General features: G+C 41.3%; 1 protein-coding gene across 3 annotated transcripts in view; it reads left to right on the top strand.

Annotated features, from left to right (window-relative positions):
• The window catches only part of LOC109930354 (myelin-associated glycoprotein-like), a 47,944-nt gene that overhangs the window by 15,136 nt on the left and 15,050 nt on the right, over positions 1-17,758 (top strand). For all 3 annotated transcript variants that reach the window (XM_020529871.2, XM_048603388.1, XM_048603389.1), the window contains exons 4-7: positions 691-999; positions 3,262-3,540; positions 14,328-14,582; positions 16,452-16,562. In XM_020529871.2, coding sequence (XP_020385460.1) covers positions 691-999; positions 3,262-3,540; positions 14,328-14,582; positions 16,452-16,562 — 954 coding nt within the window. The remainder of the gene's footprint in view (positions 1-690; positions 1,000-3,261; positions 3,541-14,327; positions 14,583-16,451; positions 16,563-17,758) is intronic.

Raw genomic sequence — 17,758 nt, 5'->3', positions numbered from 1 at the left:
GACAACGTACAGCCTCTTAAAGTGTGCCCAATAATTAGAGTGACCATTTGTGGTATTGGTGTGCTGAGCACCTAAACTATCCATTTGAAATCCATCATTTTAATTCTCATTTCTAACTTTCTATCTCAGTTAGTGCCAAACATTCATGTAATTTACTCTTGAGATGGAACCACAGAATTTTACAGCATAGAGGAGGCCACTCAGCTCATTATGTTTGTGCCTGCTCTTTTGGAAAGCATTTCCATTTGTCCCACTCTGTTATGCATTCATAACTTCAATTCCTGCTCCTTGATGGATTTATCCAGTTCCCTTGTGATACAATCTGCATCCTTATCAGGCAATGAATTCCAAAACCTAACCAGTCTTTGCATAATGAGATTCCTTCTCATGGGACGTCTGGGTGTGAGTGATTTTTTTTTGCCATCAGTGATGGCTTGCTAGACCATCTCAGGCAACATTCACAATTAACCAGGAATGCTGAGATGGAGCATAGATTAGAGACAAACACTTAAACACCATCTGATACCAACCAACTGCATTAGCATATCTAATGTATAGGCCTCTGTTGTACATTTATTACCTGTTCAGGACTGAGAATGATCTCACATAATTCTTCAATATTTCTCTGGATTAAAATTTTTGTGAAGTATTTATTGTTCTATAAGTTTGTTTCACTTTCCTACTATCCAGGTCGCCCTTCAAAGCCGGATATACGTGTCCCATCAGAAATAATTGAAGGAGACGAAATGGTTTCTGTGACCTGTTCCACCACAAACATTGACCAAAGAGGGAGAGCTACTCTGAGCTGGGATGGTATCTCTGATCTAACGGATTGGGTGCCCAGAACCGAAGAACAATGGGCTGGATACTCCTGGTCACTGACCAGTAATTTTGCATTCATCCCATCCTACCAGCACCACAACAGGGTCATCAAATGTATGGTCAATTACATACCATTTCCATACTCAGATGAAGCTGACTTAACATTACAAATAAGATGTAAGTTCAAGAGATTTTCAATTATAAACAATATGGGGCATGTTAATGGCTTGGGTTCCAAGATCTTCTGTAAATACTAATAATGATTTGGTTATATACACCAACAAGGAACAAGAGTAGGCCATTCAGACTTCAAGCCTGCTCCATCATTCAATAAGATCATGGCTGATCTAATTTTAATCTCAACCCTACATTCTCACACATCACTGAAAATCTTTCACCCCCTTGGTAATCAAAACTATACAGGAGAAATATTATGGAAGAGATTGGTCATAACAGATCAATGCAGAGCAAACAGTCAATGCTTGTTTTTGATCTCTGGAACAAATATCCCTGATTAATCATGTTGAACACTGATTTTGAGTAAGTCAAAAATATAAATCAAATAAATATTCAGTGGATATTTTTAAGGCAGAGGTAGATAGATTCGTGTTAGGCAAGGGAATCAAATGTTATTGGGGAATAAATGGGAATGTGGAATTCAAAACACAAAAAGATTCACCCTAATCTTTGGCAGAAAGTCCTCAATGTGTCTACTCCTGCTCCTATTCTTGTTTGTATGTTTTGTGGTTAAAACTACAAGTGTTAGCTGCAAGGATGGATGGATGGAAAGGGAGAGGGGGCTTTGGAAAGGAGGTGGGCAGATATTAAAGGAGAGATTAAGTCAGGAAGGAGAAAATAGTAAGGAAGAAACTAAGAAAGAAAGCATATATATATATAATGGTATTCGAGACCCAGCAAAATAGGAAGAGAACATTTCTCAGCTACAAATATGAAAAAGATATTATTAGATTCAATAGGGAAAAAGGAAGGACTGGTTTCACCCTGACAATTGTTAGAACGTGAAACTCAATACTACTAGAAAAGCTTAAGGCCAATTGTTTCGATACCTTTGGAAAGAAATTAGATGAGTACCCAGGAAGGAAAGGGAGTCGGTAGATATGCTGAATTGTTGATAGAATGGAGTGAGATTCATATGGAATGTGAACAACAGCAGAGTGGTTGCGCCAAACAACCTCTTATCATATATACATATAAAAAATCAGAAATCACACAACACCAGGTTCTCGTCCAACAGGTTTATTTGAAATCATCTGATGAAGGAGCTACGTTACAAAAACTTGTGATTCCAAATAAGCCTGTTGGGCTATAATCTGGTGTCGTGTAACTTCTGACTTTATTCACCCCAGTCCAACACTGGCACCTCCACATCATATAAACATGTAGTGCTATCTTTGGTCATTAATGTAGGTATATAGTGATGTTCTTATATGAATGGAAAGTGTCAGAAGCATCTAAATTCAACTTTACATGAAGACAAAGCCTATCTGACTTTGTACTTGTTATGATCTTTTCCTACATGGCTGCTTCTGGCATTTTGTGGTATTTGCTACTTCTATCAGTATGTGGTTGTGGGTAACGGTTGTTTGCAGTAGGTTATGGCCCTCAATCTTCCATTATCTTTGCTCTACCGTGGGCCTATCTAGTGATCAGTGGTACTGGGTACACCTCCTGTTGAATATCTCCGGCAGAAGCACTGTTCTTAGGTTACAAGAGCGTTTGTTGCACAATAATAGTAAGTATAATCACATTTAGTCATGCCCACTTGCCCAATCCTTCACGCAAGCCAACCTTCTGTCCATTGACTCCATCTGTATTTCTTGTTACCTTGGAAAGGTAGCCAACATCATCAAAGATCCCTTCTACCCCAGTTATAATGTCTTTCAACTTCTTCCTTCAGGCAGATGATACAAAGGCTTAAACACACGTAGCAACAGGTTCAAGTACAGATTTTTCCTCACTGTTATTAGATTCCTGAATGGGCCTCTCAATTTTCAAGTCTAATGTTGATCTTGCTTTTGTACACCTCCTGTGTAGCCGTAACTTTGCGTGCCTCGCTCTGTGAATCACCCCACGATCTTACTATGTTATGATCTGCACGCAAAACAAAACTTTTCACTGTACTTAGGTAAATGCGTCAATAATAAATCAAATCAAATTAAATCACTGGAACGTTAGGGAGCTGGTACAGATACTATCCCAGAACTAGAGTACAATTCCTTGTCTCCACCAACAAGTGCGTGACATCAGCAAAATGGGTGGAGCCAGTGTGACAGGGATGTCAACCCCTTCCAAACCATTACCTTTTACAGTATCTATGACAGTCATTATGGTGATTTTGACACCTCGTTGCTATAACGCAGTGTTCCAGATGCTTTAAATGTTGCTGATCAGTGGTTGTTTATTTTTTGGTACATTTAGACCCTCCAAAAAACACAGTCCTCCTCGTGAATGCATCACAGGAAGAAATAAAAGAAGGTGACTGTGTGACACTTGTATGTGTCGGCAACAGCTTCCCTGAAGCTAACTATACCTGGTACAAGAAAGACCAATTCACAAACAGAACTGAGGTTCTAAGTACTGTGAGCAGCAATATATTATTCCAAAAAATATCAAGGAAGAACTCTGGATTCTACAACTGCATGGCCACAAATTATTTGGGAAGCAGTTTGTCTTCAGAAATTGAAATTGATGTGCAATGTGAGTATTTGGATTTTCAAAGTTTTCCTGTGTTTAAAGGAGGTATTTCAAGGGAATGGTAGAGATAATGGTTATGGTACTGGGTCGCTATCTCAGCATATACAAGTTGAATTCAATCAATCATATAATGTTCAGCAAAATGATGATGAAACATGTTGAATTGTTGTTAAACATCCAAATTGCTAACTCACATCCTTTCTGTGCTCTGGAATGTATATAAATCTCCCACTCTTCTGAAGCTGCCCTTCAGAATTGTTTTTGTATTGAGAGCTGCCCAGGAGCCCTTGTCGGTAAAACTCTGTGAGCTGGCAACAACAGATCTACCAAAGGTGAGATCACCAGAATGAGCAAATAATGGAAGCTCATCTTATGACAGAGTGTAGCATTATGCAGACCAAGGGTCTAGTCAAATGTAGAATGCACTCTGTTTACTGATAGCCAGAGCTTGGAAGAACAACTTTGTTTGAGATAGGAGCATCTGACTTTCACTTCCCCCACAAACCTACAATTCATCCCACAGAGAATCAATTCTATTATCTAGGGAAATGGTAATGTCAATGGACCACTAATAATGAGACTGAGGCTAATATTCAGCACTTATGTATTCATTTCTCCTCATCACAGATGGTGGAATTGATATTCAATTGATAAATCTAGAATTGAATGCTAGTCTCAGTGAACATAGAAACATAGAAATCTGAAGCAGAAACAGGCCAATCAGCCCTTTTAACATGCACTGCTATTCAATGTGATCATGGCTGCCCATTATCCCAAGGCCTTATTCCTTCCTACTCCCAACAAACCTTTAACACCAAACCAAATCTATCTTTTCCTTTCGTATATTCAGTGACTTGGTCTCCACAGACTTGTGAGAGAATGAATTCGACAAGTTCATCAGCTTTTGAGTGTTGAAATCTTTCCTCATCTCAGTTTTGAATGGCTTACTCTGTATCCTGAGACTGAGCCTTCTGGTTTTAGACTCCCGGTTCGGGAAAACATTCTCGTTGTACCTGGTCTATTCAACGCCGTTGGACTTTTAAATGTTTCAATCATACCTTCTTTCATCCTTCTAAACTTGAATGAATACAGATCCAGTTGAACTAATCTCTCCTCATAGGATGGTCCTGCCAGCTTTAGTATCAGTTTAGTGAACCTCCACTGCACTCCCTCTATGTCAAGTAATTTTTCTTAGGCTGAGAGACCAAAACTGCAATACTCCAGATGTGGTTTCACTAAGGCCCTGTATAAATTCAGTGAGACGTCCCTACTTCTGAACTCAAAACCTCTTGCATAGATAACCATATACCATTTGCAGTGATAGCAACCTGTCATCAATTCCTGTAAAAACTTATCTGGTTCCCTAATAGCTTTTAAGGGAGGAAATTTGCAATTCTTACCTGGTTGCAATTCTTACCTGTGGCTCAGACTGTCCATGTGCAACAGTCTAACAAGCCACTAGAAATCAGAAACAATTCAGCATTGACAACAGGTACTGGTTTTTCTAGTGACACCCACATCTCAGGAAGGAAAGAAAAATAACCATACCGAATTAGTCTATTATACTAACATACCAGACCTCCCAATTTTCTTCAAACTGATAACCCAAATTTCTTCTCTGCATTACACCAAAGAGGTCCAATACACTCAGCAATAATATGTTTGCTATTATTTTGTTCCCACTTGTGTACGCAATCATAAATACGCCTAGAATTTCAACTCCACACTATGCCAAAAAAAAGGTTCATGAATAAATGAAATAGATATGGAGCTGACATTGAGAAGAACTTTCATTTTGCATTGCATGGATAAATTCTACTTCTTCGATACTATTTGTGATATACATTGCCCACCATTTGCTTATTCATATATTCTGCATAAAAGATCATTCTTCCTATGAGTAGTCTTCAGGACAATGAGTAACCCTGAAGAGTATTTGGGACTGTCCTCAACAACTTCCATTCAATGATGGTTTGAAATTGAAGTTACATACGGCACAACTGTCTTGAGTTCTTGGGTTCAAATCCCACTTGAACCATATGGGCTACCATTCGATTTGAGTACTGAGAGAACGTTACACTGTCAGGGATATCATCTTTGAGATATTACATCACAGCATGGACTGTCCCCTTGGATGGATGCACAAAAGTACTACCAATATTATTTTGAAGAATAACAGGAGAGGTGTCCAGGCCAGTACCGAGAGCATTAAAGCAACAGACTGGTTATTATCATGTTTGTGGGACTTTGCCTTGAGAAATTAGCTGTTGTGTTTCTAACATTATCAATTTGTTATAGTTGATGAGTACTTAATTAGCAACGAAGTGATTTGGGATGTCCTGAGGTTGCAAAAAGGACTGGTGGTTTATTTTTGAACAAAATGTGTGTTGATAAAAAAAAGTGTATTTTGTTAAAACATTTCATCTTGCACTCATCAGGACAATTAACAAGAAATACTAAAGTGAAGGGAAAACAAGATTTGTACTGTATGAGAAAGGAATGCTGATTGGTTGGCAAGTTGACTGGTTGTGGCATGATCATGGAGAATGAACCTGTCAATAATGATTGAAAACTAACTGCCAAGTTGTCAGGGAGCATGCACTAGTTACTGATGATTGACATTTAACTGCTGAGATTTTGTTTACATTTTAACCTAGGAAGGCTGATTGGTCAAGTCATTGCCTTGTGAAATGAAAGTGAGAATAACTGCCACCTATTTTGCTCAGTTGAAACAGGTGCAGTGTGTGTACACATTTTTTCTGTCACATTGAAATGACTAGAGATAAATTGGTTTCAAATTGTGTACAATTATTTAAAGGGACAGTTGTTTACCTGTTGTGAACATGGTAATTTTGTAACTGTTGCTTCATTAGGCCTTTAATTATATTGCATTGTTTTCATTGGAACGTTCAGTACTCATACTGAATTGGGTTTATGACCCTATACCTGGGTGTCAGGGATTTGCAAATGGAATGTACAGGGAGAGCTAGACATCTAGTTTGTCAAATCATTCACACTGTATGGTTTCCTCTTGCATTGTTGTTGCAACTTGTACTGTACAGCTGATCAATCCAAAAGCTACAGCACAATCATGTCAGACAAACAAATCCTGTTCTACACCAAATGCAATTCAGCAATGTGCAAGAATAATCCACGTCCACAAAGGTCAACATCAAGAAGGGAAAGGCCTGTGGATTTCCAGGAACACCGTGACTTTCAGCGTTCCTTTCAATAAATGCAGAATTTAGCTTGAACATATATGAACAAGGAGCATGAGTGGGCCACTTGGAATTCAAGTCTGCCCTGTCATTCAATAATGATCTGTTTATGTCACTTTCCCAAGAACTTTATCAAGACTCTAGCTACGTCTGCAATAAAAGGATTCAAATACTCTGCTCACATCACACTTTGAGGAAGACAGTTTCAAAAAAAAACTCTGTGAGAAAAAAGTTCTCCTCAACACTGTTTCAAATAGGCAACCTCTTATTTTTAAACAGTGACCCCTATTGCTAAATCCTCCTACAACAGGAAACATTTTATTCATACCTACCCTGGCAAGACCCATCAAGAGCTTGTATGTTTCAATTGAGTCACATCTTTGTCTTCTCATGTTGCTGCTTCTTTAGCATGGCTGGGTGAATATCCAGACTCCGTTGGTCTGAGAGCACTGCAACGTTCATTCACACACACTACAACCCAAAAGAAAGGTCACCTGCACCTTTTTGAGTGCAGTGAGGGACACTAGGGGCAGCACGGTAGCTCAGTAGTTAGCACTGCTGCCTCACAGCACCAGGGACCCCGGTTTGATTCCAGCCTCGGGTGACTGTCTGCGTGGAGTTTGCACAGTCTAAAGATGTGCAGGTTAGGTGGATTGACTATGGGAAATCTAGGGTGGGTGGGTGAGAGTTGGTGTGGACTCAATGGGCCGAATGGCTGTTTCCAAGCTGTAAGGGTTCTCTGACTCACTGTGTGGAATTTGTCCATTCTCCCCACATCTGCATGGGTTGCCTCCAGGTGCTCTGCTTTCTTCCCACAGTCTAAAGATATGCAGGTTAGATGAATTGGCTGTGCTAAATTACCCTTAGTGTCCAGGCATGTGCAGGCTAGATACATTACCCATGGTAAATGTGGGGTAACAGGAATTGGGTGGAATGCTCTTTGGAGGGTCCAAATGCCCTCTATCTACACTGCTGGGATTCTATGAACTTCCAGTTCAATGCTGACCTTGCCAGAGACACTCATAGCCCAAGAATGATTGACAAAAACTCTGCACATGGCAGAGGGTCCTGCACATACTTTGACAAGGTAATGGTCTCTGTAGCTCATAACTGGGTCATTTTTGGGGCATGGACAAGGAGCCAACATTGCTCGCTGAAAGTTCAGGAACCTTCCCTTCATGACTGATTACACCTGTTGGTATTCGCCTTCCACTTTTCTTTACCAGTTTGCTAGATAGGTGCTGACACATGCCCAACAGTAACAGCAAGTCCTCACCCCACTGGATGCATCTTACTCCGTGAAAAAAATGATTATACCCAAAGTGAAAGCAAAATCCTACAGATGCTAGAAACCTGCAACAAAAACAAAATGCTCGAAATATCACATTAAGATGAGAAGCATTCACCACTGCCCTCTGCTTTCTGTCTCTTAGACAATTCAAAGTCCATGCGTCCACAGTCCTTTAATCCCATTAAGGCTGATTTTACTAACACATCTAGGAGGTAACATTACATCAAATTCCTTAGAACTGTTCACATACACAGCCACAATTCCATTACCCACATAAATCCCCAAAGTTACATCACCAAATACCTCAATCACATTTGCTGACATGATTTTGTTTTTGATAAATCCTCACTGGTTGTGAGTTATAACTCATGTTCTTTTTTCTGCAAGCAACAATTAATTTTGTCTTGAATTATAAGGTGGAACTTATTCCTTCCAGCAGCCAGGAGAACTTAGACGGTGGGGGTGCGGGCGTGTTGTGATCGGGCTAGAGGCTGTAGATTGGGTACCCTAGTGCTTACCCACCTTCCATGTACCCGCTGTCAGGTTTATATGTGGCCTTGTGGGAATGGTGGTGTGACCTTTATTCCTATGCTGATTGACCCTCCTACCATTAGGAGAGGACATGTGTTCACAGGAAGACAATCTCTGCATTTGCTGTTGAATTGTTCTCATTGCTATTTTATTATTTTAGCTGCTGCCGTAGTTGTCACTCTATCTGTTGCCAGATCCAGCTCAAACTCTGATCTGATACAGAATTTTAACCTTTGATTTTTCCTTGTACAATGATTGCTGAAAAGCTATCCCACTATTATCTATTATAATGAAGCGTGGCCCATGAATTAGATAATATTCATCGTCTTTGCAGCATCATTTGTCAGATGATGATCTAAAGCAAGAGCCATTTTTTTTTCGGCCCTTAAGGAACAGATCATTATAGATAATTATGATTCTCTCATTGCACCTCAATCTAAGGTCATCCAGATTAGCCTGGATTTGGGTAGTCCAGGCAAGCATGATTGGACTCAAAACATTAGCTATGTTTCTCTCTCCAGAATTGTTTCTAGACCTTTATTCATCATTTACTGTTTTCATTTTAGGACAGTCTAGGGACTGGACTCCAGCGGATCAAAAGGGATAAAGAAACTTTTTGATGCTTCTTATAGTTTTACAAATTTTGCAGCCTGCTTTAGGTTGAGCCACTAAACTGTGACTGGTTTGCCCTCCTGGGTGGGTGTGGACGATCCCAAGACACTGTTCGTAAGACTTCTCTCACAGCCAATGTTTATCCTTCCAACTCCATCACTGAAAACCAATTATTAGCTTCTTATCACTCTTTATGGGATGTTGCTGCGTAAAAACTGAATGACATATTTCATAAGAACCTAAGAAATAGGAGCAGGAGCAGCTTGCTCCGTGATTCAATAAGATCATGGCTGATCCTTTTGTGGACTCAGCTCCACTTACCTGCCCATTCACCATAACCCTTAATTCATTTACTGTTCAAAAATCTATCCATCTCCGCCTTGAAAACATTCAATGAGGCAGCCTCAACTGCTTCACTGGGCAGGAAATTCTATGGATTCATAACCCCTTGGTGAAGACCTTCCTCCTCAACTCAGTCCTAAATCTGCTCCCCCTTATTTTGAGGCTATGCCCCCTAGTTCTAGTCTCACCCGCCAGTGGAAACACCCTCCCTGCTTCTATCTTATCTATTCCCTTCATAATTTTATATGTTTCTGTAAGACCCCACCTCATTCTTCTAAATTCCAGCCAGTATAGTCCCGGTCTACTCAATCTCTCCTCATAAGACAAACTTCTCAACTCTGGAATCAACCTGGTGAATCTCCTCTGCACCCCTCCAGTGCCAGGACATCCTTTCTCAAGAAAGGAGAAATTTCCTTACGATACTACAACAGCTACACTTCAATGTAAATCCCTAGCTGTGGAACAGTTTTGCAACGACCTGAAGCCATGAAGGTACGACAGAAATGCAATCCTTTTCTTTCTCCTTGCAGCACATTGTCCTTTGCCCCATGATCTCTTTCAATGAATTGTCATTGGTGGATTGTCAAAGATGTAATGATATACCTCAGCAATTTTGTTGGTGGTTTCTACAACTGTGTAATTTAAAACCTTGGAACATTTGCATTATGAGCTCACAAATGTCAGATCTAAAAGTCTGATTGTAAAGAACTCATTTCTCTTTGTGTCAAAATTTCATCAGCAAACACGAAATATCAGCTGAGATGAAAACCAATTTACCAAACAAATCTCTGACCCTCTCAATGAATGAAACATAAACTGAATCAATCAGGAGGAGTGAGTTAGGAGCTGAAATCTAAGCTCGATCCCTTCCCCCTCAAAGCTACTGATTCAGAGGCTGAAGATGAACTAACAAATAACTTGATTGCACAATGACCATCATTTTCCAGTGTCCTAAGCATTTACAGCATACAAGCATCTTCTTAGAATCCCTACAATGTGGAAGCAGGCCATTCAGCCCATCAAGTCCATACTGACCCTCTGAAGAGAATCCCACCCAGATCCACCCCTTTACAACCCTGCATTTCCCATGGCTAATCCACCTAGCCTGCACATCCCTGGACACTATAGCATGGCCAACTCACCTAACCTTCACGACTTTGGTCTGTTGTGGGAAATTGGAGCACCCGTTGGAAACCCACGCAGACACGGGGAGAATGTGCAAACTCCACACAGACAGTCACCCGAGGGTGGAATTGAACCTGGGTCCCTGATGCTGTGAGGTAGCAGTGCTAACCGCTGAGCCACCATGTCACTTCTGTATAAGACATGTATAAGACTAGAAGCATTTACAACATGTTAACGTTCAACATAAAATACTACCTGTTCTGACTTGTGAGCTATCCTTTTGTTGAAAATGCTAGGTATGGCCGAGGACACCTATTCCAACCAGGGTAATGAGGCAGCTTAGAGACAACCTTAGGGTGGCACGGTGGCTCAGTAGTTAGCACTGGTGCCTCACAGTGTCAGAGACCCAAGTTCAATTCCACCCTTGTGCAGCTGGTTGCGTGAAGTTTGCATGTTGTCTCCCTGTCTGAGAGATTTCCTCCCACAGTCCAAAGATGTGCAGGTTAGGGTGAATTTGCTATGCTAAATTGCCCATAGTGTTCAAGGATGTGCAGGCTAGTGGATTAGCCACAAGAAATTCAGGATTATAAGAATAGAGGGAAGGGGGTGAGTCTAGTTGAGATGCTCTTTGGAGGGCCAGCCTGCATTCAATGGGCCAAATGGCCTACTTCTACACTGTAGGGATTCTATGATTCCATAAAGTTTGAAAACACTTGTGACATACAATGCATGCTAACAGTTAGTAGTGTCATAAAATGCTGAAATAAAATGTTAGACGTGAAGTGGTAACCTTATTAAGGCTATAATAACAGTCAGGTAGGAAAATTATTTCTTTTCCCTTAAGTTGGGGACAATTACAATGAAGTGGCCATTTTGATACTTTTGAAATATAGTAAGTAAATTATTGATAGATGGTTGAAGCTAGATAGAGTGGAGCCAGTCAGGATCTAGAACATAGAACATAGAACATAGAACAGTACAGCAGAGTACAGGCCCTTCGGCCCATGATGTTGTGCCGAACTTTTACCCTAATCCTAAGGTCTATCTAACCTCCATTCCTGCCTTATACTATCATCCATATGCTTATCTAATAGCCGTTTAAATACCCCTAATGGGGCCAAATCCACTACCCTCGCCGGCAATACATTCCATGCACCTATCACTCTCTGAGTAAAGAACCTACCTCTGACGTCTCCCCGATATCTACCTCCACTCACTTTAAAACTATGTCCCCTCGTAAAAGCTACCTCCACTCTAGGAAAAAGTCTCTGGCTGTCTACTGTATCTATACCTCTGATCATTTTGTGCACCTCTGTCAAGTCACCTCTCATCCTTTGTCGTTCTAAAGAGAAAAGCCCTAGCTGTCTCAACCTTTCCTCGTAAGACCTTCCCTCCATTCCAAGAAACATCCTGGTAAATCTCCTCTGCACCTTTTCTAACACTTCCACATCCTTCCTGTAATGAGGTGACCAGAACTGGACGCAATACTCCAGATGTGGCCAAATCAGGCTTTTGTATAGCTGGAGCATAACTTCACAGCTCTTGAACTCAATCCCTCTATTAATGAAAGCTAAACAAGGATCTTTACAATACTCTGTTAAACGGTGAATGACCTTTCAAGGTCTTAACTTCATGATTGGCAATTGATTCAAGGAAACTCATGCCTAATTCAAAGATGACACAAGGATGCTATGACTTGTTTGTTAAAGGCTGGCTGAAATTAACCAGGGTGGGAACCAGTGAGTGATGGAAGATTATGCACACACCAGAGAGCCGTAAGGAGTTGAGTATGGTTGAAGGGCCATACATTGATCAAAGCGCAGCGGTTTTGTAGAAAACTAATCTTGCTCTGCTGTTGTCTACAGACTCAAATTCAATGAGAATGACTTTGATTCTGATGAATATTGCTTGAATATTGTGTGTGCAATTAATTCTAATCCTTAACTATGGCCTTACCATACACGATTGGTTTTTCCAAGTTAAGTCATGGATAGGCTTACATAGGGCCCAGAGTCCACAACATAACAGATCCTGACAAAAACCTGACTGGCAAATTTAAGGATTGGAACAGTCAGCACTGATACCTTGCTTCATCCTAATTAGTTGTCGCTGTTGTCAATCATTGCAAACAGCTTCAACATCTCTCCTTTGCATTTTAGCCAAACAATGCAGTTCAAGTCAATTCTACTTTGGATCTAGCCCTCACACATTTTGGAACTGGAAAGTTTGTTTTAAGATTATTGAGGAGGTTAATAGTTTGTGGAGAGGTGAAGACTTGCTATTTATAAAGAACTCGTCCTGACTTTTTAAAATGCGTTTACGGATTATGGGCATCACAGACCAAGCCAGCGTTTACCGCCCATCACTAACAGCTCAGAGGCCAGTTAAGAGTCAACCACATTGCTGTGGGTCTGGAGTCTCATGTAGGCCAGACCAGGTAAGGATGGCAGTTTCCTTCCCTAAAGGACATTAGTGAACCAGACAGGTTTTTCCAACAATCAAAGATGAATTCATGGTCATCATTAGATTGTTAATTTGAGAATTGGTATAAAAATGAATTCAATTTCCACCATCTGCCATGGCAGAATTCAAACCTGGGGCACGAGAACATTATAAGGCTCATAGGATTGTTAATATCACTAGGCCATCACCTCCCATAGAAGTGGTTCAATGCAATTATAATAAGCATGAACTTTATCTGAGAAATCTTTTATAAGAGAGGTTGTTTTATGCAGCAGTAGGATGTATGCATGGATTGTACTGATACTGGGGACAACATTTTCACACAGTTGGGATCTGGAATGTGCTGCCTGAGACTATGGTGGAGGCGGGTTCAGTTGAGGCCTTCAAGAGCAGATTAGATTGCCATCAGAAAAGGGAGAATGTAAAAGGGTCAGGAGAGATGGTGGGAGAGCGGTCTTAAAATCACTTCTTCAGAAATCCAGCATAGACACGATGGATTGAATGGCCCCATTCTCTGTTGCAACCATTCAGATAACACCGAAGTGTCTCAACGGAACAAATGCATTTCATTATGTGCTTTAAGAGCAGGGGTCAATGGAGAAATGCTTCCCTGTCTTTTAGAACTTTATGGGAAGGTGCAGTGGCTCAGTGGTTAGCACTCCTGCCTCACAGTGCTAGGGGCCCAGCTTCACTTCTGGCCTTGGGTGACCGTCTGTGTGGAGTTTGTACATTTTCCCCGTGTCTGTGTAGGTTTCCTCCAGGTGCTTAAAATTGCAGCAGGGTGTAAATAGGATATATTTGGGGTTACTGGGCTGGGGCAGGCTCTATGGGCCAAATTTCCTTTGTCTGCACTGTAGGGATTTAATGAAATATATCTCCCACATCCAGTCTTGTTCTTTATCTGAAGGGCTTTCTTGCAATGCATAAACTTGCACAGACACATAAACATGCTTTCACACAACCCAGGCACATAGATGTGAAAAACTAGTCAACATCTAGTGATCAATAAAGGAAACTTTGTTTTGTTTTTCTTCCAGAATCTTTGAGGCCGGTGGTAGACTTGTTGCTGTTGCTTTGATTCAAATTGATTAACTCAATACAGGATTAAGACTCAAGTCCAGACTCTCTTTAGCATTAACCTACTGAGCAAGTGATTCGTTCATGCTAAGCAAGATCTCCAATAGGCATTCTTTTTTGTTTTCTTACAGATAAGCCTGACAAGGTAACAATCAGCCAGGAAGTTCTATACAAGTGCATTGCTGAGGCCAGTCCTCCTGCAGTCATCACATGGAAGATCAGTGATGAAAGTATAAACCTCACTGATCCCAGGGTCAGTATAAAGTCAGAATTCAATGGCACACATTCAGTTAGTACACTGAGGCTGGAAACAACAGCAAGCTTTTGTGTTTCGTGCCTAGCTCAGAATAAACACGGAGTGTCGGTGACGGAGAGGTGCCCACCTGGTAAGTACAAAAGGAATTTCTCTGGGTTAACAAAGAGTAAGTATTCCTAATTTACTCATTTTAGTTAATCCTCGGATTGTCAGCCCTTCCTGAACAGTTCAACATGCCCGGATGGCTTTCATATTTCAGTCAGAAGCCACGCAACACCAGGTTATAGTCCAACAGGTTTATTTGAAGCCACAAACTTTTCGAATGCTTCTCTTTCGTCAGGTGAAACGGAAGTTCTTCCACGTCATCTGACAAAAGGGCTATGCTCCAAAAGCTTGTGATCTCCAATAAACCTGTTGGACCATAACCTGGTGTCAAATGACTTCAGACTTTGTCTACCCCAGTCCAACACCGGCATCTCCACATCATTCTTATTTCAGATTCTAGCTTATGCACTGTGAAATCAAACTGTAATTGTCCAAGGAAATTATATTGCTTTGTCACTATTGTCCACAGAATATAGATCAAAAATGAGGACTTTAAAGAAGTAGTTTTCAGTATTATGTTGCTCTGAGTGGAAAATAAAGTTAAATTTACCTAACCACGCTTGAGGTGCCTCCATGTGCCATTGTGGCTCCAAATTACGAAAGGGTTATGAAATCACTGATTACAAACTTCTGCCTGAACTGAAGACCCTTATTGATGTTTTTAAGTAGAGGGCGGCACGGTGGCTCAGTGGTTAGCACTGCTGCCTCACAGAGCCAGGGACCTGGGTTTGATTCTACCCTCGGGCGACTGTCTGTGTGGGGTTTGCACATTCTCCCTGTGTCTGCGTGGGTTTCCTCCAGGTGCTCTGGTTTCCTCCCACAGTCCAAAGATGTGCGGGTTAGGTGGATTGGCCTTGGGAAATTGCCCTGTAGTGTGCAGGCTGGGTAGGTTAACCATGGGAGATGCAGGGTTACAGGTATAAGGCAGGGGGATAGGTCTGGGTGGGACGCCCTTCAGAGAGTTGGTGTGGACCCAATAGGCTGAATGGCCTGCTTCTATGTAGGGATTTTTATGATTCTAAATATGGTTTGATGCATATATGGCAGAAAAGGGAATGAGTAATATACTGGTTAGAGAGGTAAATAGAATAGAAAGAGGCTCACCATGGAACATTAATTCTAGCATAGACTAGTTGGACCAAATGGCCCAGTGTCTCCACACTGTAGATTCCAATTTGTGAACATTTCTTAATGAACCAGGTTACAATACTGGAAGAAACAATTCTCTGATTGCTGCTGTTAATTCTTTCTGGGAGATTGGAATTAGTGGATTTGCTTCCACTAATTTAGGATTCTTACTATCTACTGTGTCTATAACATCCTCATAGAAATCAAAGAGGTCGATCAGATCTTCCCATTTATATTCTCATTGGCAGTGTTCAATTAAAATGATTGCTGTCTATACAGGCTTATCATTAGAATGAATTTCATTATTTCAACCCAATTGCTCTTTGAGAGAACTGGCTAGAATGCAGGTTTAGAATTATCCCATGTTTTGGGATGCAGCTGCTACTTTAGCCCATGGAACTCCATTAACAAAATGTTCCTGACAATGGGCCGTGCCCATCAGATTCCATTTGCGGTCACATTTGGTTTAGTTTTCACGGTTGAAATTGAAAACATCCATACTGAGGAATGGAATAACCTATAAAATGCATTGTTGCATGTCCACAGAACACAGAGGAGGTCTGGGGCTGGGAATGGGCTGGCGAAGTGGCGGATCCTTTTCTCAATAATATAGGCAGAAAGGTCCGCGAGATGATGGACACCATCTTATAATGCATGCCAAGCTCTGTATGTAACTGTAGGAAGTATAGATTCCATTTCTCTGCCCATGTGCAATGTCCTCAACTGGGTATATCTTAACTCTAACCTTTGCTGCTTTGATTGGCAGGTTCTTTCACCAAGACGTTGTTGCTGGCTGTTGGGGTCATTGCCAGTGGAATGGTTGTCATCATCATTTTCGTCATTGTTGCATGGAGGAAAAAGAAGGAAGTGATTGGAGGTAGGATCGGTGTGATCCTGGTTCATTCTCTGGGACACCACAGCACCCACTGAGCACCTTAACAAGCATGAGGCCATTCGCATTTACATATGCCCGGGACACAATTGCAGGGAAAGGACATCGCTTGTTTAAGCGAGTTTATCAAGAAGTGAAGGTGCGATTCTGATCAATGATGGCCATGGCCACTCTCACCTCTGGGTCAAACTCGTATGTGACATTTGCATCTTCATGTAGGTGATAGAACTTTATTTTTGGTGTAAATTAAACCACATAGTCAAATCAAGTACAAGAAATATGGATAATGTTATGTGTAACATCCCTTTGTTTTCGGACTTCACTGAGGATGAACGATCTGAAATCAGTCGTTCTAGAGATAGTAGGAACTGCCGATGGTGGAGAATCTGAGATAACAAGGTGTAGAGCTGGATGAACACAGCAGGCCAAGCAGCATCAGAGGAGGCTTAGGAAAGCTGACATTTTGGGTCTGGGCCCTTCTTCTTCTGACCCAAAACGTCAGCTTTCCTGCTCCTCTGATGCTGCTTGGCCTGCTGTGTTCATTCAGCTCTACACCTTGTTATCTCAGTCTTTCTGGAAATGTTTTTTGTTCTTTTCCCTTTGATGGGATTTGGACATTGCCAGTGTAGCGATTTATTGGCCCTCCGTTATCACTCTCATCAGGTCATTTCAGAGGATATTTAAGAATCATTGGCATTACTGTGGACTGGATAAAGACAGCAATTTTCTTTTCCAAACGGAATTAGTTTCTTTTTAATTCATTCATGAGATGAGTGAGTCTCTGGCTGGGATAGCGTTCATTGCCCATCCCTAATTACAGTTAAGAGTCAACCACCAGCTGTGGGTCTGGATTCACATGTAGGCCAGACCAGGTAAGGATAGCAGCTTCACAGGGCATTAATGAGCCAGATGGGTTTTTCCGACAATCGGCAACAGATTCATTGTTATCATTAGGCTCTTAATTCCAGATTTCCATTGCAGTCATATTCCACCATCTACCTTGGCGGGATTCGAATCCAGGTCCTCAGAATGTTAGAGATAGTAAGAACTGCCGATGCTGGAGTCAGAGATAACACAGAGTGGAGCTGGAGGAGCACAGCAGACCAGGCAGCATCGGAGGAGCAGGAAAGTTGACATTTCAGGTCGGGACCCTTCTTCAGAAATGGGAGAGGGGGAAGGGA

Source organism: Rhincodon typus, chromosome 12 (assembly GCF_021869965.1).
Source record: "Rhincodon typus isolate 14 chromosome 12, sRhiTyp1.1, whole genome shotgun sequence".
Lineage (NCBI taxonomy): Eukaryota > Metazoa > Chordata > Chondrichthyes > Orectolobiformes > Rhincodontidae > Rhincodon > Rhincodon typus.
Note: the sequence above shows the minus strand (reverse complement) of the source record. Positions and strands in the feature narration are given on the sequence as shown.